At 56.7% G+C, this 21,924-nt stretch overlaps 1 protein-coding gene across 2 annotated transcripts in view; it reads left to right on the top strand.

Annotated features, from left to right (window-relative positions):
* The window catches only part of AJAP1 (adherens junctions associated protein 1), a 122,078-nt gene that overhangs the window by 87,613 nt on the left and 12,541 nt on the right, over nucleotides 1-21,924 (top strand). For both annotated transcript variants that reach the window (XM_045475422.1, XM_045475423.1), the window contains exon 3: nucleotides 20,744-20,831. In XM_045475422.1, coding sequence (XP_045331378.1) covers nucleotides 20,744-20,831 — 88 coding nt within the window. The remainder of the gene's footprint in view (nucleotides 1-20,743; nucleotides 20,832-21,924) is intronic.

A 21,924-nucleotide genomic window follows, 5' to 3' on the forward strand; every position in this document is an offset into this window, starting at 1 on the left:
AGAATTGAAGTAATCAAAATCATCATCCCATGCAATCATGCCAAATAACAACGAGTGATGCTAACGACGGCCATCAGAGACCCCCTCAAAAGCCAGAGTTTGTTGGGGAGTCCAGGATGACAATTTCCTGAATTAATTGTTCCGGGCCCTCCTGCTCAGCCCGCGCCAGGACGCGGCAGGCGTGGGCTCCCGCGCTGAAGCAGACTCAGGTGTGATTCCAGCCTCCCTTCCTCCGAAGAGGGAACAGGTGTCCCGGCTTCGCTGTTTTCCTTCCCCCATTATGAGCCTTTGGCTTCTCTCCATGTCTTGGGGAGTCGTGCCGCCCCCACTTCCCATCCTGGATGGCAGCTAAAGGTCTGGGGTGCTTTGATTAGAGAATAGTAATGCTCAGTACAACATTGAGCAGAGAGCCTGGGGGAGCGCTCCTCTGGGGTTCCCCGCCTCCTCCGCCGGATGCTCGCACCACCCTCCCCCTGGGGGTCAGCAGCACGCTCCTTGGATTGATTTAGCTCAGGCGTGAATGATGCATGTCTTGGAGTTTCCAGAGCCCCGGGATGGAACACTGAGGGTGGGGATGGAAGGTCCTCTCCGAAACGTGTGAGGGAGGCGTGCCCTCTGCGTTCGGCTTTGAGTCCAAGGTAGGCAGATCATTTGGGGATCTCTGGGAAGTCTGGCCAGCAGACTGCACTGAGTAGCGGGAAACACACTCTCGTGCAGAGGGTCCTCCTCCCAAGTCCCTCCCTGCTGGGTGAGGGGCCTTCCTAGGTGTCCAGCTGGGACTTGAGCGCCCGTGGAGAGAAGGAGAGTTTGGAATCAGGCCGAGCTGAGTCTGAACACGGGCTCTGCTCCTTTGGGGACTACAGGTGACCTGGACAAGCCTCACTGTCCCCCACCGTAAGGTGAAGATGACACAAACTACCGTGTGACTTTCCTGGAGCCTCCAGGAGATGAGTGGTACTGAAAACAACGGAAATTTATCGCCTCCCAGTCTGGAGACCAGGAGCCTCAAATCCAGCTGTGCATAGGGCTGTGCTGCCTGCGTAGGCCCTGGGGGAGGATGCTTCCTGCCTCTTCCAGTGCTGGGGCTCCAGTGGCTCTGGGCTCGGGACCCCATCACTCCAAGCTCTGCCCCATTTTTTGCGTGGACTTCCCCCTCCCCCGTCTCTGTGCGCCCCGGTCCCCCTCTTGGTTCTGCCTCTCGTTGGATTTAGGACCCACCCTAAGTCCAGGATAATGGAGGTCTTTAACTCATTATGTCTCCCAAGTCTCTCTTTCCAAATAAGGTCACATTCAGAGGTGCAGGGAGTTAGGACTCCAGCATATCTCGGCGGGCTGCTCTCCATCCTGCTACACGTACTTTGTGAGATGATTATTATTTTTTTTAACATTTTATTTATTTTTAATCAGGGGAGGGGCAGAGAGAGAGAGGGAGACAGAGGGTCCAAAGCAGGCTCTGTGTTGTCAGCACAGAGCCTGACACGGGGCTTGATCTCACGAACCGTGAGATCACGACCAGAGCCGAAATCAAGAGTTGGACAGACGCTCAACCGACCGAGCCACCCAGGCACCCCCACTTTGTAGGAATATTATTGTAGGACAAGCAATACCGTGTGTAGCAGGCCTGCCCCGGCACCTGGCTTGTAGCAATGGCCTGACAGGTGGTGGCCGGCCGTCGTCATCCGCGGAAGGACCCGAATGTCCAGCACTGACCGCCCCCAGTCTGCTCCGAAGCCGGTTTCGCACCATGGCTGAGAATTCGTTGTGTGGCTCAGGATGATAACAGTCACGTTTAGTACAGACTACTTGCACTGCCCTCTGTTCTTTCAAATTTCCGTTCTCTGGTGGGCACCAGCTGGGACGGTGCTTCTGCAGAAGGGACACCAGGCTTTAGGTTCCCCTGTTGGCTTGGTTGTCCTCAGTGTGGCCTCTGGAAATGCACCCTTCCCTGAGAAATCGCCTGCCCCACATTGGGATTTTAGTCGACGAGGCAGCTGGTGACCTTTGGTGTCTCAGGTGAGACGACGGTGCACCACCGGTCACCGCACGCTGCAGTAGGAAGGTGCCGGGTCCCCGTGGTCCCTGCATCTGCTGGATGGTACAGAGGGTGCAAACAGCCTGCAAGGCACCCTCGCTCCACAAGGCAGGTGGGTGGGCCAGGCCGTGCTGCTGGGAGACTGTGCCGGTCCAGCCCACGGCTCTGCCACAGAAGACCCCTCCCCTGAAGGTTCAGCTGTCTGACCCCATGGAATCCCAACTTTACTGCTGGTGTAGCTCCTTGGGGCTGTTGGGCTCAACAGAAATTGTGCTCAACTGTCTAGAGGCCGGGAGTCTGGGACCCAGGTGTGGACAGGACCATGGGGAGGATCCTTCCCACCTCTTCCGCTCCCAGGGGTTCCTGGGAGTCACCTGGACCTCTGCCTCTGTTGCCGCATGGCCTCTACCTTCTGTGTGCGTTTCTGTGTGCCCCCCCTTCTTATAGGGACACTGGTCAGCTTGTCCCAGTATGACCTCATCTTAACTAATCACGTCTGTGCGACCCTGTGTACAAGTAGGGTCACATTCTGAGGTTCTGGGGTTGGGACTCCAGCCTGTCTCTTGGGGGGGGCACTTTTAGTTTCTAAACTCTTGCACATGCCAAGCCCCCACCCCCACCCCTGCGTTCAGCCTCGCAAGGTCCTGGCATTTCAGTCCCGTTGACTTTGTATCCCTGCTGGGTTGTGAAGAACCAGGGAACTTGAGCAGCCGACGGGGTGCCCCCAGGCCCCACGGGCCCCACCCGTCTGCCTCTCACGGGACATGAGTCAGGCGCCACCTTCGAGCCGTGCCGGGCTTTGCGCCACAGAGACGCCTCGGAGAAGTCGCCTTGTCTTGGAACCTTGGTCTTTCTATCTGCAAAGCTGAGATGACATCTGACTTGCCACCCGCTGGGCCTGTGCAGCGTGCGGGCAGGGACACTGCAAGCCCAGGGCGTGGGCCTCACGGGCCGCAGGTGCTTCTGTGCATTTGCACCCGCCCTTCTCAGAGCAAGTGCTCGGAGGACAGTGGACCGGGAGGGAGGCCGTGTGGGAGGCGCGAGCAGAGGAGGGGCGCTGCAGGTAGAATGAAGGCATTTGGTGTGTCTGCTCCTCCGCCAGGAACATGCACAGAGGGACGCAGCGACCGGGACACTGGAGGTGTGCAGGGCCCCCGCACGTAGGGGAGGGCGTGTGCGTGTGTGGGTTCTGTTCGCCAGTGTGTGTCCACACGCGTGCACCAGAGGAGATGGGAGGTGTGGAGGCATTTCACAATGCCCTCGAGACCTCTGAGCTACACAAGGGCCTAGGAGGTGACCAACGGGACCTGACGGGTGACCTTGCCACCCTCATAACTCTTTTAAAAATGGGTTTTGAGCCTGAGGGAGCGGTGTGCCTGGCAGTCACTGCCCTTACACACAGAATGCCATCCTTCTCCAGAGCAGGACCAGCGGGTCCCCTAAGCATGGGGCTGATGTGGGGCACGTGCCATGGCGGGGGGCACCGCAAAGCCCAGACATCTCCTGTGAGACCCCTTCGTCCTCCACCCCCATGGGGGGACACTGCAGTCACCTCAGGAGGAGGGTGAGGTGGACCCCTGTTTGGTCTGATTGGACTAGAGAAGAAGGGATCTAACCTCCCGAGAGAGGGAGAGAGAGAGAGAGAGAGAGAGAGAAGAGTGATGTGGGTGTTCATCTCCAACAACACCATTCAGTGTCCCAGGGAGAGGGTGATGGTTCAGATGGGGTGGCCAAGAGACAGGGACGAGAACCCCACCACCCTGATCCAGACTTGGGGGGGGGTGAGTGAGGCAGTGGTCACTCTTGCTGATTCCTGTTGCAGAATCCAAGATGTGGAGTGGTCAGCCAGCCTCCCTGGGGTCGCCAAGCCGGTGGTGACCGGGCCACTTCTGGAACCCGCCTCGGTGGCCCGAGCCCAGCCCTCCGTTGCCCTGGGCGCTCCCACTGCCAGGGACTCCTGCGGGGCCTGCCTGGGCAGGTGCATCTCCCACACCACTCTTTCTTCCTCGTCATGATCGTTTCCTCTTCACCTCCATCCGGAGATTGTATCACGGTTGCCGGATCTGGCAGAGCTCTTTGTGGCCTTGGGAGGGTTTGGGCATCTTGGTCCAGCGCAGCCTGGAGCACAGGGGTGACTGTGAAGGAGCACTCCGATCCCCTACAGTTCCGGAACGTGGGCTATATGATGAGCCTGGGGGCAGCGCTCTCTGCCTCGGTGCGGGGGCCTCTCTGCCCAGCCCACAGCCGGGGTGTGCCACAGCCCTCATGGTGTGCACGTTCTGCTGGGGACCTCTTCCCCGGTTTTACCCAGGACCCGGCTCATGTCACCCGAAGACGAGAGATCTGGTGAACACATCAGATGATAGGGTTTTGTGCGAGAGGACAGAATGCAGTGGAGACAAAAGCCAAGGGAAAAAGCATCCCTGCTCTTTGCAATGTGTGTTTCCGTTTCAGGAATGATGAGAGCGGGTCACGGAGCACTGACTCACGGCCAGACCTGGGCAGACGCCCAATGCACAGGTACCTCTGAACACAGAGGCTGAGGGGCTGGCCGGGGTGGGGGTGGGGGCCTGGCTCCTGGACTGGGCCCCTGCTCACCCCCCTGTCCTAATGCCACCAGACCCCCTCCAGGCCATACACCTGCCAGCTCCCTGGATGGTGACGGCGCTGCCCACAGTGAGACAGGACAAGTTAGCCAGGGAAGCCACTGTGCAGAGTACAGGGCTCGGTGCATGGAGGAAATCATCACAGATACACGAGGAGGGTAAAGCCGAGCGTGTCCTGAAAGGAGGGGCTGAAAGGAGGAGGGACCACTGGCGACATCCACGAGGATGGAAGGACAAGGAAGGAACAGGTTTGCTTTGTGCTTAGGGGTGCAGTGACCCCAGGGCAAGATCCCAACAGACAGGACGGTGAGAACAGAAGATGCCGTGGGCACGGTCAGGGTAGAGATGGTAACCATGGCTCTGAGAGTTGATGGGATTGCCCGGGCGGGGGGAGTGCAGCACAGTTGCTGTGAACCCCATGTCTGCCGCCCTGCGGAGCTAGGAAGGCCGAGGGTCCACCTGGCACAAAGCAGGTGCTGAACAAACAGGATTATTATGTCGCAGGGTGTAACTCAGATACATAAGCGGAGCTTAACACAGCTTGTGCGTGGAGTCCTCGGAGACGGCGATTTCCATTCGTTCTTTGCTTCTCAGCGACACCCCTCGCATCAGGACCCAGGATTTTCTTGTTGCTCTGAATCCCTTCAGCCAGTAAGAAACGATCTTGACTTCCCACGCCTTCTTCCCACACATCTCCGCCCAATTACGCTGTCACCTCAATGATTTATTCCTCTTACAAGGAGTTTGCCTCTCAAAAGACATCTATAAAACCAGGACCGAAATGGTGAATTCAAGGCGTCAGATGCGGGCTGGAGCCCCAGGACGTGGCAGGTCTTGGGGAGCCCACGGAGACACATCCTGATGCAGATGATACCGTGTGCCCCATTTTGCGTGGGCCTCGTCATGCTCCTGTGGTTCCTCACCACGTGGCCCTTGTTCCGGCCACCAGACAGGTCCCACCCAGGGCCTCTCCTGATGGTATGTCCCTCCTCTGAAGAGTCCAGCTGGAGCCCATCACAGACCTCCTCCTCAGGCAGCATCTTACGTCGTTGCTGCTGGAAAGGCCCGACTGTGCTGATCAACCCAAAGGTTTTCAAAGTCCTTTCTAGTGAAATCTTGTATCCCCAGTACAGAGAACAGGTTGAAGGAGGACAGCACAGGAAGGAGAGAGAGAGAGAGGACCTCAGGCCCTCCTCAATTCTCCTCCAGCCCCTGAAAGTACAGTGTCCAGGCTCAGCAACCGACGTAGGCTCAGGTCCTCATTCCACAAGTGGGGAGAGCAGGACCGAGAAAGGAAGAAACCCCAGCTGCCCAGGGCCAGTCCCACCGGAATTAGCAGGAACAGATTCTATTTGCTTCAAAAATAACCCACATGTTTTATTTGTACGCACACATATGAATTATTCACGTACGTGATCTGTACATAAGATATTAGTGTTTATACGTCTCACCGTTCCCTCCGGAAAGTCTCAGTCTTGTAACCTGTTCTCTTTACTATATTAACCACCTGTAATTTTAGAGTTAGCACCTGATAACACACATATCTAGATATTCTGTGAGACCACTGCTTTTGTCTGTTGTGTCCTTCCTCTTGGTTTTTACTCTTTGGTGCTGTCCTCTGGTGTGCCTGGTACACTTGCGTTCCGTGCTGGACATTGTGGATGAGAAGCGGTGGGCAGGATTTGATCTGAGGCGGGCGCAAATCAAAAGGGTCGTATTTCATAGCGCGTGAAGATGAGTTGCAATTCGAATGTCAGTGGCCACAGGCGGAGTCTTCCCGGGACACGGCTGTACCTGTTTCTTTGCCTGTGTCTGTGGCAGCTTTGGAGATGAGACCCTATCAGCCTCCAAGCCTAAACCGCTAACCCCTGGTGCTTCACAGGAAACGCCTGAGACTCCTGCCCCCGAGGCCACCCCTCAGCCACTCGGCTGAGATCATGAGGACTGGAAGCTAGGTTTCCGTCTTTCTGGAAGGCCCGTCCCCCTCGGAAGGCTTCAGCCCCCATTTCTGTCTGCAGCCTACACACGCCTCCTTGACTCCAAACGGCTGTCATCTTGGAGGGGGGACAACAACGCCTCTTCTGTTCTCCAAACTCGCAGGGAGTTCCTGGCTTCTGATCCCCCAGACTGAGGTGGTTTCTGCCTGTTCTCTTTGGCGGGGCCTCAGTCTTGGGCTTTGAAAGGCCGTCTTGCAATCATGGGTTCAGATGTCATCAGGAGCACACGTCAAAGCAAAGGGCAGCTGTTCCCCAGCCTCCGTCTCCCACCACGTGCCACCCCTCCCCTGCACCTCCCACCCCTCAGGCCCTCCTCCCTGCTCTCCTGGCATCGCGGGGACCAGTGCCCGGAGCCACCACTGCCTGGGCCTATCCTGTCCTGCCCTTCCCAGCTGTCCGGACAGGTCGCCCTGCCTTGGAGCTGGGGTGGGTGGGGACAGTGGTGACTCTTAAGTGCCCCCTCCTGGTGGGAGAAGGGGGTCAGACAACTTCCTGAGGGCAGTGGGCTGGCCATGCGGGACCCCTGGGTGGGGGAGGGGGTATTTGGGCCTGTTGAATACACGTATTTGTCTGTTTATTGTTTTCAATAAAATGGTAGTTAGCAGCATGCATCCGGTGGCCGCCATTGGGATTAACGATATTCCCCAGCAGGAAGCTTTTAAAAAGTGCCCGGAGCACCCCTGCGGGAAGCTGGTGGACTTCTCTCCCACACTCCCCGCGCCATCCAAATTGCATTGCAATTTCCTCAAACTTTAGGGCTTCGCAGTGATTTTAATGGAACGCAGGGATAGCCATCTCCCTCCCGCTGGCTCCGTTGACATTGTCAGTGAATTTTGAAGGCAGAGCCGACGGCCAGCTGAGCACCGGGCTCTGTCACCGTGCTCTGAAGGGACGTGGCCGGACCCTCCCTCCCTTCCTGCCCCTCGGGCTCGGTCCAACCCTAAAGGCCTGACTCTGAGCTCGCCGAGTCCCCGGAAGGCAGCTGTTGACGGGCTTCCCCAGCTCCGCCAGCGTGCAGACGAGCGGTGGCCACCACAGGGCCCTGCAGCAAATGCCAGCCGAGGTCAGGGGCTTGGCTGCGCAGGAAGCCGCTCGGCGGTGGCCGGAGCTCCACACAGCGAGTCCAGGACCAGTGCTCCCCGGATGCTGCGGGTGGTGCTCGTAGCCCTCGTAGGTCGTGGACAGCCCTCCTCTGACTTCCGATCGCCAAAGCGGAGGCTTGTCTGAGCCTGTGTGCTGCAGAATTCCACGGGGACCAGGTTCCGCCTGGGGTTCAGACACGCACGTGATGCGAGAGGAGGGCGCCTGTTTCGGGTTGTACGGGGGGGTGCTGGGTCAAACCGACTTTAGGACACAGGCTTCTTTAGCAGACAGTTCTCAAGCTCGTGTGTCAGGGGCCTCTAGCGGGGAGCTCAGCTTCCCGCATGGAGCCCCCGGTTCCAACGACAGCACAAAACTCTCGCTTTGGAACGGTGAGAAGCGTCTTTGGGGAGGGCCGTGGTCTGCATCCCCCTTAGCCCCTGCGGGTGGGTGCCTTCACCTGCCCACAGACACCTCCTGAAACTCTTCTCTTCTACAGAGCAAACCCAGTCTGTCCCGTATCCCTTCTGCGTCCTGTGTGCCAGAACTCAGTTTCCAAGGGGAGACCCTGGGACCATGGCTCGTATGTGAGTAGCTGCTCAGGGACATGGCGACAGAGTGAGTGAGATGTGGCGCCTGCTAACATCTGACACCCTGAGCTCTCTGGACCTGAAGCCGCCCTGCCCCGCAGGGAGTAGTCATCTTCTGTATTGTGTCCTGGGGCCTCCCTGGCAGTCTCCTGTGACCCTGGACCGTGCGGTTCCTTCTCTTGGCCTGGAAGACCGCCCTCCCCCTTCATTGAGAGTATCAGTTAGCTACCGTCCCAGCAATGAACAGCACCAAACTCAGGGTGTAAACCTGCTGCGTCTGGGCCCAGCACGTTCTCCTGGTGGCAGCAAACGTGCGAATGAGCCTGTGCCCCAGGCACGGCCCAGAGGCGACTGCTGGGGCAGGTCACCCCCTCCTTGGGTGGGGGACACTGCAAAGTGATGCAGCCAGGAGTGTGGCCGGAGAGTGGGGTGAAGACTTGGGGCCCCCGGGTGTCTTGCCTGTTTGCCTCCCTCCTGGGCCATCATGGTACCTCTTGTCATTGAAGCCTTTGTCACAGACACAATGCACGTTGACTCCCGAGCGTGATGGTTGGCGCCTGCCCCTCCGGCCCCTAGACTGCGACGTGCACGTGGTGGGGACCGGGCTGCAGCTCAGTGTCTAGCCTGGTGTCTGCACATAGTAGGTCCTCAGCTGTTGAACGAACACGTAACACTGTCACTTTTCCATCATGTGACATCAGGGGCAGTCAGACCCTGCCTGGGGACGAGGGAGGATAGGGCGGCCATCTGAGGTCCTTGTGGGCACAGCAGAGGCACGTCCCCTCTGCCTCACTCTTCCTGGAGGGCACACTGACGTGCCTCTGCTCCATGACAGCACGGCTCCTCTAGGACGGCCCTCAGGAGTGACCCCAGGGGATAGGGGGCAGCTTCCACCAGAAATCAGGTTCTCAGGGCTGCATCCAAACACTGCTTTTTTCTGCCCAAGACCCCCCGGACAGGAGCCGCGATGGCACCTGCTCTGCCCCGGGCGCCGGGCGGGAGCATCCTGTGTGTCCTCTTTGGCCTCCAGGGCGGCTCAGGAGGCAGGTGGCTCAGAGCCTCAGATCCGTGCTGGGGCAGAACGCGAGTGACACCGCTCTAGGCGCGGCTGAGCTCATGGTGACGTCTGTGACCGTCCCATAGTTCTGTCCTCACCTGTGACACACCGACAGGTAAGGGTCTTCTCGCCAGGGTCCGCCTCCGCTATCTGGCCGGCATCTGGGAACCGCTTCCTCGGCCCTTGTGTCTCTGCCTGCAGGCCCGAGAGGACTTGCCAGGCTCTGCCCTGCCCCTGCAGCTGCTAGACAGCATCTCTGTCCTGGGCCACAGTCAACATGCTGAGATGCCACTGAGAATCAGGAGGAGACAAGTGCACAAGCCACGGGAAGTGGATACCCTCCAGTCTGGGCCCTGTCCTTCGGGCTTGGGTAGGCGTCTGGGGCACAGGGAACGTATCTTTAAAGAGATCCCCAACTAGAAAGATTAGCAGGACTCAGGCCTCCAGGACCGGCCTCTGGGTGGGAATCTGGCCATGGTGCGCCTGCTGGGCTTTCCGATACACAGTAGGCATTGGTCCGTCCCTTTATCTAGAATGCACGTAGCAGGCACCTGCTCCAGGCCACGCACGGAGCTGGTACGCCCAGCACCAGCCGTCCCGCACCAGGAAGGCGGCCTGAGCCTCTGCCCACACTCCACGTAAGTGACGCTAAGCAGGGCGAGAGCCACTGCCCTCCGCACACGCACTGAGCGCCGGCTCCCAATCCGGAGCTCCACGGCGGTGCTGGCGCGTCCTCTGGGGGACGGGAATATCCAGGTCGCACGGCGAGGATGCTCTGAGAGGATGCTCTGAGAGGGAGGGCAGCCAGGTTTTGCGGGGGAGCGCGTGCTGTTTGCTTGGCGGTTTGATCCATTCACCACTGTATGGGCTAAATGCGGACTCCGTCCTGGTGGCGGGTGCCAGTGGCCCTGGTGACTAATCCAGCCACAGACTCCGCAGCTGACTCGTGGGCCCCAGAGCCTGGGCCACCAGGCCCACGGCGGTGAACCGTGGCTGCTCTCCTCACAGAAGCCCCTCTGCTGGTCTGAGGTTGGCTGATGGGCACCACGGGGGCGTCCCTCCCCAGCCCCCGACCTCTCGTTAGCGAGGAGCGATGCTGGCTTCCCCTTGCACCCTCCTTCCCCACCGCCGTCCTTTGCTGAGATGGCCCAGTGCTCTTGGGAGTTAAGTCCAGGAAGTGGGTCGTTTCCATGTTGGCTACTGAACTCAAAGCTGAGTATCAGCTGCTTCTGTTTTTGAATGAGATGAGCAGTAAGTTCAGTGTGTGCGTGCAAGCCTGTGTGTGCGTGCCTGTGTGCGTGCAAGCCTGTGTGTGCGTGTGTGTGCATGCATGGGGTGCCTGTGTGCGTGCAAGCCTGTGTGTGCGTGCATGTGGTGCCTGTGTGTGTGTGCCTGTGTGCGTGCAAGCCTGTGTGTGCGTGTGTGTGCATGCATGGGGTGCCTGTGTGCGTGCAAGCCTGTGTGTGCGTGTGTGTGCATGCATGGGGTGCCTGTGTGTGTGCAAGCCTGTGTGGTGTGTGTGTGTGCATGCATGGGGTGCCTGTGTGCGTGCAAGCCTGTGTGTGCATGTGTGTGCATGCATGGGGTGCCTGTGTGCGTGCAAGCCTGTGTGTGCGTGTGTGTGCATGCATGGGGTGCCTGTGTGCGTGCAAGCCTGTGTGTGCGTGTGTGTGCATGCATGGGGTGCCTGTGTGCGTGCAAGCCTGTGTGTGCGTGCATGTGGTGCTTGTGTGTGCGTGCCTGTGTGTGTGCAAGCCTGTGTGTGCCTGTGTGTGCATGCATGGGGTGCCTGTGTGCGTGCAAGCCTGTGTGTGCCCATGCACCGTGCACCCTGGGAGGCAGTGGCAAACAAGGCTGGGGAGAGGGCAGAGAGAGGCGGGTTGGAGAAGCTGCGATGCTCATGCTTTGAAAGCCTCCCTGAGGTTGAGAATCTCAACCTCTGTGTGGAGGGAGTTGTATTTCCCTCGGGACTGGGCCTTCTGCTCAGAAACACTGCCTGTGAGTGAGCAGGTCTGAGCCGGCCTCTGAGGCCTCAGGGCCCAAGGCGGGAGGCACATTTCCTGGGCCAGGATTCAGCATCCTGGTCACTGCTGCGCAGTGAAGGGGAGTCAGAGGGACCAGACGGACGGGGCCTGGCCTCCCGGCGTAACCCCTTCTTGGAGCTGGTAAATTAGCTCGGAGATGCTTATCCAGCCTGTGCTGCCCTCCACGAGGGGCCCCTGTGCGTGGGGTCCTACGGCGGGAGAGGCCCTGAGACCAGGGGTGGGCAGGGGCACGGAAGGCCAGCCCCCATTCTCCCTAGCCTCCCTCGCCCCCATCCTCGCCGGTCACACACAGCAGCATCCACTGTGGAGTTCTCGGGGGCCCTCTAGGGCAGGGGTCCCCAACTCTTTCCTAAAGGGACAGAGAGCAGCTCTTTTAGGCTTCCAGGCCACACGACTGGACCCTGTCCTGGAGGCACAGGAGCAAACTCAGACATCACGTCCAGGAATTTGATGAGGCCACGTGCCCATAAAACTTTATTGACAGACTCAGATGGTGGGGCTGGCTTCGGCCCTCAGGCCCCAGTTTTCTGACCTCTGCTTCAAGGCCTCTCTGCTCAGCGTGGTGTCCGGGACCCCAGAGAGGGGGAGACAGGCAAACCGCAGCCCCATTTGTCACCAAGCCCTGGGGGGTGGGGTTCGTGTGTGTGCAGGGAGGAGGAGCACGGCTCGCGGCCACACGGGGAAGACTCTTGCTGTGAGCCTACTGTGCACCAGCCACATGGCTGACGGTGTTCCAGCATCCTCTGAATTAACTCTGCTGAGAGAGAATCATGAGGCCAAGCAAGTATGGGAACCTCTAGGGCCGCCAGGGAGAAGCCCACGGCGGTTGGCGGGGGGGTGGTGCTCAGAGCGATGGAAATTTGTTCTCTCGAGGTTCTGGAGGCCTGAAGCCAAAACTAAGACTCCAGTAGGGCCGCGCCTTCTCTGAAGTTTCTAGAAGAGGGTCCTATGTGTCTCCTCCGGCTTCTCCTGGTTGCTGTCAGCCATGGGCTCCTGACTCTGGACTCCTGACCCCTCTGGCCTCTGTGTCACTGTCATGTGGAGTTTTTCCATGTCTCTCTGTGCCCTCTTCGGGGTTTTTGGAAGACACCAGCCATTGCATTGACTGCCCACCCTAAATCCAGGATGATTTCATTTCAAGATCCTGAAGTAATTAATTAAATCTGCGAAGACTCTATTTCCAAATGAGGTTATATTCTGAGGTTGCACAAGTGGACATGAATTTGGGGTGAGGGACCAGGCTGCTTGTCCTGGGTCCTGACTCTCAGGTGCCAGCACCAGCTGTCTTGGGGCTGGCTGAAGTCCGCTGTCTGGTGAATCGTGGCTTTGAGAAGTACAGCGAGGGCCTCCGTGGCTCTGCCTGACCACCCCCCACCCCCGCCCCACCCGAGGCTCCTGGGCCTCCACAAAGCATTTCAGCTCAGGTGTATTCGGCCCCCAGGGCCGTCATAACAACATACCCGAGTGGGTGGTGGAAACAGCAGGGTTATACTGCCTTAGACTTCGGGAGGCCAGAGGTTGAGAGCAGGGCCGTGCTCCCTCTGAAAGTTCCAGGGGAGGATATCCCAGCCTCTGTCCCGGCTTCTGGTGGTTCATGGGCTCTGACGGCGGGAATCCAGCCTTGTCCCTGTGTGCGTATCTGTCTCCAAATCCCCCCTTTTTATCAGGACACTAGTCATATTGGGTTAGGACCACTGACCCCAGCGTGCCCTCATCTTAACTAAGTACGTCTGCAATGACCCTGTTTCCAAATAAGGTCACGTTCTGAGGCACCAGCAGGTAGGGCTTGCACGTATGAGTTCTGGGGAGACACAGCTCAATCCATAAAATGAGGACACCACTAGAAGTGAATGCCTTTCCCAGCCTCTCTGCCCACCACATCCCACCCTTTCCGTGGACTCCAGTGTGTTTGTTGGAGTCTGGACCCAGATGCTGTGCGATCTTTTTGGCCCCCAGCTCCCTCTGTCTCCCCACGGTGCTCTGAAATTCAGGGGAGTCTTCAAATGCAGAGAAAGTTTCCTCGTGTGAGGAATTTGCTCCTCGGTGTAGCTGACCTGTGGATGGGACAGCTTTAGTTGAGCCTGATGGCAGGAGACCAAACCCAATTTGGGGGACCCTAGCCAGTGGGGTGTGCACGCTGATGCCCAGGCTCTCCCTAGATCATAGCAGCACGGCCATTGGCCATCCCCCGTGGGGAAAGAGCCAGTGACCTCCAGCGGGCTGTGCAGGAGAGCAGCCAAAGGCATGGGTCCCAGACCAGGCCTGCTGGGGTTCGAGTCACGGGTTTGCTGGGTCTTAGCTGTATGTGCACTAAAGGATTAGCTTTGCTCAAAGGAATGACCTTGACCCCAGCTCCTGGGAGGTCACCGTAAGCCTTCCAAATGTCCTCCCTGATAAGAATGTCCTGGTTTACCAGATAGCCTGCACTAATAATGTGGTTTACGGTGGGGGCCTTGGGTTCCAGGGTGGCAGCTCGTCGGGCCGGCCACGACTACATGACCAAGCCACTGCACAGACTGGACGTCCAGGCTCGGGGGGCTTCCCGGGCTGGCGACCCTCTGCGCGTGTTGTCGGGCATCGTCACTGGTGGGAGGTAGGGCTGCCCACGTTCCTCTGCTGGGAGGGGACGGCTGTGGGCTCCTGCCTGGCCTCTCCTGGACTCTGCCCCCTGCCCCCTCCTCATTGCGGATCTTAATCTGTGTTTTTTTCCCGCTGTAGTAAACCAAAGCTGAGTGTTAATGCTTCGTTCAGTTCTGTGCGTCCTTTGAGTGAATTTGTGAACCTGAGAGTGGTCTTGGGGACCTCTCAGATTACACTGCGCCACCTTGACAGAGTCCCCCAACCTCCCTGTAGAAGTGGGGAACATCTCTGCACCCACCTCATGGGTTGTGGGGAGCTGTGCATGAATGATTCGCTGAGAACACCGCCAGGCATCCACCGCCACTGAGAGGAGCGTGACGAGGTGGGTTCACCCACAGCAGACGCCAGAGGGCAGTTCCGCACACCCTCCCCCAGCCTCACCGTCGCTACTAGGGAGGAAGTACCTGAGGGAGAACGGGGACATCGTGATGGGCAAAGGGCCACATCTCACCTTTGTGGCTACGTGGGGTGTGGTCGGGACATTTCTGTCCCACTCACGAGGGGCCGCCACAGCAATGGTGTCCCAGCAAGTCAGTTTGGAGGGTGTGACCATCCAGGGTTCATATGGGGGACACCTATTTCCCGGTGTCATTCATGCATTTCTTCCTTTAGTGAGTAAACTCAGCACCTTTGACATTTTGGGCCAGATCATGCCTTCTTATGGGATCATCCTGTGCTCTGTAGGACATCTGCCAGCATCTCCGGTGTCTATCCGCTAGATGCCAGTAGGACCGACCCCCCACCTCCGTGTGACAACCAAAACCGTCTCCGGCCGTGGCCAGATGTCCCGGCTGAAGACAAACTGACTTGGGTCCTTTGATTCCTCGAGGACTTGCCTCCGCCCTGTTAATCGTGAGGTGTTAGCACAGCCATTTCCAGAGAGGGACTCTGTTCTCTTTAGGCGGTGGTCCTGCTCGCGGCTGGAGAGAATTTCACTGAGAGGTAGCTTGCTTTCCACAGGGTCTTGGCTGGAGGCCCCCTCATCGCCCACCGTGTGGACACACTGCAGGGGTCACTCAGAAAACGGCACACCCCTTGGTGTCCTTGCCACAAAAGCTGGCAGTCTTGTTTTTCTGGAGCATCCTGGTTTGGGAAGATGCATTTCCCCTCAGCAGCCTTCCCCGCCCCGTCAGGTGGCCAGGCGCTTCAGAGTGAGCCCAAACCCTGGAGCGTCTGCTCCTCAAGAAAGCTGGGCTGGCCTCTCCCCCGTCCTGCAGGGGATGCTGTGAGTGTCCCCGTATTCCCAGAGACTTTGTCAGAGATGTGCTGTGCAGTCTGTGTTTTGCAGCCTCTGTGGAAAGGAATGGTGTTTTTGCAGTGCGATTGGCCCTTTGGAAAACCCTGTCGCCTCTCACCTGTCAAGCCTCTGAAGACAGGCGTCCCTGGATCCATTGGCCAACAGGTCTTTGTCCCCGCAGGGCAAGCGCATGAGATCCCTGTATCATAAAATGAGCTGCTGTCAGCACAGATGGGTCGTCCCTCTGCCTCAGCAAACTCCAGGGCCATCGTTCCTGCCTCCACCCAAGTGCACCAGCCAGATGTGCCCACACGCCCCTCAAGTGGTGGGAAAGAAGGCCCTCAATGGCTTTGCTTTTGTCACGGACAGTGGCCTGTGTGCGATTCAGCTTCTATTTAATCAAAAACCCATCCAGACCTGGAGATAGATTACCAAGCCCACATCAATCTCCAGGGCCTGATCTTATTACAAAACACCACAAATATAACCATAAAAGCCCTATTGATTGATGCAGAGTTCGCTAATCCATCTGTCCCCATCCATTATTCCAGGTATAATTTTTCATTATCTGGATGGCAGCTGATTCCTAGCACATTAGTATACAGTGGCAATTACCAGGAGCAGAAAGAGCCCCTAAATTAGCAGGAACAATAACACCTGTCAGGAAGGGGAAGCAAGAACCCCCCGCACAGCACGCCGTGCACTCTGGGACCAGGTCTGAATTGCAGAGCATTTGAAGATGGATTCGATAGTGACCTTGTAAATAGAGGGGAGAAAGTTTGTGTTTTGTTGCTTTTCTGGGGGGTGGAGAGTGCACATTCCCTTAAGGTAACATCATTGTTCGCCAGATCGCAGCCTCCCTGACAGCGGGCTATAGATACTCTACTAACTAACATTGCCCTGTCCAGGGTCAGTGGGGTTTGGGGGACAGATGTTCCTGCCTGCATTATGCAATGGCCACAAGGGACCTGACCAGAGGGGACATTATTTAAGGTGTAAGTATCGGCAGAAAGGAGTGAGGAAGGAGAGAATCGGGGGAGAGAGCCTCCTAAGAACCCTGTCATTTGTGTGGGGTGAGGAAAGCCGGTAGGGAAAGGTCCCTCTCCGTACACCAGTTCTGTGATCTGAAGGTTCTCGTCTTTTCACAAAATGCGGCTCCTTTTCTACCCCAATGGAGGAAATGGAGACATATGGCTAAAATAATTCCGCGGGTCCTTGGAGGGATTACATTGGTAACATTCTCCCTGAGTTTTGGTGTCCAATCACCAAGAATCCAATCTATTGAGTTCTCAAGGGAACTGTCGTGCATCATGATCTATTCTCAAGCCAACCTCACACAGACAAACCCAGCGGGGTGAAACTGGCCAGTGAAATTCTCAGAACTCAGTAAACTTTTGAAGATGGGGGAGGAAGGTTCTAGTCTTCAGAACCAAAGGATTGCCATTGGAGTCCTGGTTTTAACCAATCATTCAAAACAGGTATATATTCTCATTAATTCATAAGAAAAACCACCTTCAGCTATTCACCTAAGTTAGAGCCCAGCAAACTATAGCCTATGAGCCAAATCTGGCCGCTGCCTGTGTTTGTAAATAAAGTTTTATTGGCACACAGCCACGCCCATTGGTTGGCACATGGGCGGTGGCTGGTCTGGCCCCGTAATGGCAGGATTGGGAAGTTGCAACAGAGACCACACTTCCTGCGAAACGTAAAATATTTACTCTCTGCCCCTTTATGGCCAGACTACAGGGATTTACACAGATGAAGGAAGGACGGCTGGCACTTGGAGAGGACTACATAACAGGGCAGATGATTGAAACGGAACCACTTCTCACACGTTGTTCTGTTCTCTTCTTAGTAGCCGACCTCCCAAAGAAAGGAAATGAGGGGAGGCATCCTTATGGATTTCTGTCTTCCAAACTGCTTCTTACAAGTGTCATTCTTGCCACACGTCAAAAGGCCTGATCCTTGTTCAGCCATCATGAGTATGGGGTCTATGGGATCGTCTTGTAGCCATTGATGTTTTGTGCATGAGCCCAGGGGCCCATTAAGACCTATGGGCCAGGCATTGAAGCAGAAGGCTGTTTGCTTGCAAAGGCAGTATGTGAGGAGTAGTCAGATGTTTGCCTCTAGCCAATTTTATGACCAGAATGTGGCCACAGATGGGTTAGTTTGGCGTTAGATATTTTATTTTCTCTGAGGCCCTGGAGCAGAGAATTGCCTTCCATCTTGGATCTGCCAAGTGATGATGGGAAAGTCACTTTACTCCTCAGCATCAGGCTCCTCGTTGGTCAGGCAGGTGGAAAAGTGCAGGATGCTGATGGATTAAATCGATCATGTGTGAAGACTTAGCAAGGCGCCTGGCATAGAGAAGTCTTTCCAGAAAGCATAGCCATTCTATTATTGTCGTATTTTTACCCAGATGATCTGGCTGGCTATTAACCCATATATCATTTCTGCCAAATTTAGTTTGGAGGAATTTCACACCGAAGTCAGAAGAAGGGCCTCCAGAACAGGGCACACCTTGGGATTATATCTTTCTCCTTGTTCCCTTCATTTTTATATTCTACTTTTCAACTATAAATGTAATGTGTCCCATAGCTACAGTTGTAAGGGACCGTGTTAGAGCATGCGTGGGGCTAGGGGTGGATGTAAAGATGATGAAGCCGCTTTCTTAAGGGGCTTCAGGGACTTATGAGGACCTCAAGCAAAGGGCTGATCTTCTGTTCTGAGAGTCATCAGTGAGGGAGGGGGGCCCTTGAGCCAACCATTTCTCCCCCAGGCTTCAGTTTCTTACATCTATCAGACTGGGAGAATCAATGCTTTCCCATCCTAACCCACAGGGGGAATGGGAGGCAGTCAGACATCTAAGATGTGGCTGGTCTTGGAACTCCTCTCTTCCAAGGACTTTATCACTGAAGATATTCAACGCAACAGAATTCCCATAGTAGGAAGACGAGAGGTCAAAATCTGGCAGTGCCCTGTGCCTCCCATGGTCCTGCAGATGTTGGGGAAAGGACGGCACAGAGCTCTACTCTTGAAAGGGCTCTCAGTGCCTCCGGCTAGGCCTTGCCTGGAAGTTCAACCAGCCCCTGCTGCTCCTCTTGGCTCACCCACTCAGGGTATTCTTTTATATCACTAGCCTCCGTAAGTTGAATTCTCCTGACCTACAAGATGGAGGGTTTAGCCCAGGAAACAAAGACTCAGTTCTTGCCATGGGAGTTGGGGTGTAACCTGCCAACAAACGCCTGAGAAGCTTTTTGCATGGACCCAGAGCACTTCCCAAGGGATCTATCCGTGGAGGGGATGATGAGGCTCAAGAGCCTGCCTCCACGAATGTTCTTCTCCAGGAATGTAGATTAGAGAGGTGCCAGCCTCAGTCTTGGGAGAAAGGAGACCAAGACTGAGATTAAAGAAGGTCAGAGCAAAACCAGATGAATGAAATCTGAGCTCAGAATCATATACTACCACTCTTATTACGAGCTTTGGAGCCAATAGACCCTATGTGATCCAGGGAACTTACACAAACTGACCCACATAGTTTTCATTTCCATGACCGATGCTGACAGTATCTACCTTTGAGAGTTGTTATCAGGAATAAATGGGATCATGCACATCTGACAATTGCTACAACTTGTTGAGCATGCCTGAGATAATCATCACCACCATCATCACCATCACCACTCTCATCATCTCCACATTCATCACCATCATCACCACTGTCATCACCACCACCGTCATCACCACCGCCATCATCCCCATCCCCATCATGCCCATCCCCATCATCATCACCACCACCATCATCCCCATCACCACCACCATCGCCATCATCACTATCACCACCACCATCATCATTGTCACCATCATCATCGTCACCATCATCACCATCACCATCATCATCATCACTCACCATCAGCATCCTTTTCAACCCTTCCTCTGCCAACAAGGTCTCGGTTGGGTGTTGGGGAAGCTGCTGAATAGTTAGGGATTACTGAAGCTGGGGGGCACTCCGTTGTTGGTGAGACAGAGGGCGGTTCCTGCAGCATAACTAGCTATCAGTTCCATTGGAAAGCTGACTTGGCAGTCTTAGATGAGAAAGTCAACTGGCCCAAAGGCTTATAGCGGGTGCCACAACTTGGGCATAGGTGTATGTTAAGCCATCATCCAGAACGAGCCGTGAATGCTGCCACTTTCAAAACTGGGCACTAGAGCAGCTCCAGGTGGGCACCATGGCTGAGCTGGTCAGAGCTAACACTGCTTGGCATGCAGGAGGTGCTCAATAACTGGTTCTCGAATCAGTGGATAAAGAATAAATAAGGGGAAGTCCGTGACTTCCATGTACCAAATCTATGTGCCTTCTCCAGTTTTCCTAGTGGTGCTTATCCTGTGGGCTCGGACGGGAATCCCTCACGACAAACAGAAATATCCCGGAGGATGGGCAAATGGGAGGAGAAAGCCTGTTTTCTGGTCATGCCAACTTTGAATCATTTATTAGCAATTCCCCCCACGAGGACCATATTCGGTAGAGAGGTAACATCTGTTTGCGAGACTGTGTCCTTGGGAGATCGCCAGAAAAATCTTCTACTCTGAGATCCTCCACACTGGGACACACACACGTGCTGTTCTCACCCACCCCCGCCCCCCCCGGGACCTGCTGGGTCCCTCTGGGGTGATAGGTGGGCCTCTGCAGATGGACACCAGCAGTGGAGAGATGCAGGTGCTTAAACACCCAGGTGCAAGAACACAACAGGGCAAACGGGCACTTGGGTGGGACAAGACGCTGCTGCGTGCAGGGCTCGGTGAGGAGCCCCCAGGACCTTTACGGCCTGGCTTCTCAGGTAGGGTTCTATCTGACTGGAGGAGGACAAGGCCTTTGCACGTGGCTTTTACGGACTAGTGGAGTCTGCTGAGGTTGCCCCCGGTGTCCGTGTTCTAGGAAGGTAGTGACAGATGTGTTGTCAGGAGGAAAAGAGCCTCAGGTAGAGGACCGGAAGTGGGAGCCTTTCCTACCACCCCAGCGATCCAAGTACCCCGGAGTCTGCCGGGGGGTGTCAACCCACGTTCACTGTCCCCCACCTTCCCAACAAATCCTGGGCCGTCTTGGCTCCTCCTGCATCAGGCCAAATGCGCTGCTGCTCAGAGGTGCTGCCCCTCACCCAGGTGGGAGGAGGGGTGACAGGGGCTGGAGGAATGCATCAGCCAGAGCCTACCTGGGCCAGGTGGCGGGCTTGGCAGGTAGGTGCGAGAAAGGACACAGCTGCCCGCGGGCCCGGTCACAGCTGGGGGACCCAGAGAGGCCGGGGCTGGGGCCTCGCTTCCTGGACTTCAGGTGACCACAGCGCTGGTAGCCAGGGCACCTGGGGAAGGAGAGACCTGAGTTGGCAGGAACAGGGCCCTGCCCCTGCTGGGCTCCTCTGCTCACACCCTGGTCTCACGGCTGCCCCCCACTTCCTCTCTTCCAGGTCTGGCTGTTCATCAGATCATCACCATCACTGTCTCCCTCATCATGGTCATAGCTGCTCTGATTACAACTCTTGTCTTAAAAAACTGGTAAGGCTCCTCGGCCCCTCTGGCCTGGAAATGGGGGGTCCCCTGGGAAGTGTGCACAGACACTTTCCTACTTTTCAAACCCGGTCCCACATCACTGAGTTTTCATTTGGGTCAGAGAACCCAGTGCTACGCCCTGCTCCCCGTCGGCCCCGGGGCAGCCCGGCCGGCCACGGGTGCTGCGCTCCCAGATACGGCCCTTGGGGAGTGTCCCCCGTCACCGTGGTTTTCTCTGCAGAATACGGGCGAGCCCAGCCTCCATGACGGTTTCTCAGGTGGCAGCTGTCCCTGTCTGTCTCTGCCCTCGTGTGTAAATTGCGATGTCACCCACCCGACACTGGTGGCCTGGGCGGATCTGTGCCCACCCCTCGCTGCCCCTGGCTGTCCAGGCTCAGCCGCCTTGAATCCTTCTTCTTGCCGCCGCTCTGTGTCTGCTGAACTAGGTTACTGCCTTGCTCCAGGCCGCCTGCCTTTGCCTATTTCCTCCTGGAAATTGGCCTACTTTGAGGTTGGCCTTGCTGGGTGTATGCACCTGCTACACCCCTGGGAAAATCGGGGCACTGCCGGGTGACCCTGCTGAACACACACCTCCGAGGCCCCGTGTGCCTGCAGCCTCTCCTCCAGCAAATGTGTCTCCTTTTAGCATCAGAGCTCAAAGTCCCTGGTAGAGTAACACACCCAGATAATCCCCCTGCTGCTGTCGGCAGGTGCAGGAAATCCTACAGGGCTCATGGGTGGCAGCCGCCCCCGAGTGTCCAGACAACGGAAATTCGAGAGAAAGCCCGTCTCCAGGGTCAGCAAAGGTGGGAAAGGAGGGGCTTGGCCCAACCCCCAAAACCGACCTCGTGGAGAACAGTGAGGCTTCCCGAAGGCTGGCGAACCCTAGACCCCAGGCGTTTTCTGGGACTGGTGATGAGGACTGCACTCAGCGTGCCACAGGGCAGTCCTGGGCAGGGGATGGCTGGCCAGAGAAGGGACTCTGGAGCCCAGGAGCGCATGGGTGCGTGGCAGGGCAAATCCCATCGACCCTCTTGACTGCCCCCAAAGGAGGCAGGACTCTGTCACCTGCCGTGTGACAAACAGGTCAGCTCCCTCT

Source organism: Leopardus geoffroyi, chromosome C1, assembly GCF_018350155.1.
Source record: "Leopardus geoffroyi isolate Oge1 chromosome C1, O.geoffroyi_Oge1_pat1.0, whole genome shotgun sequence".
NCBI lineage: Eukaryota > Metazoa > Chordata > Mammalia > Carnivora > Felidae > Leopardus > Leopardus geoffroyi.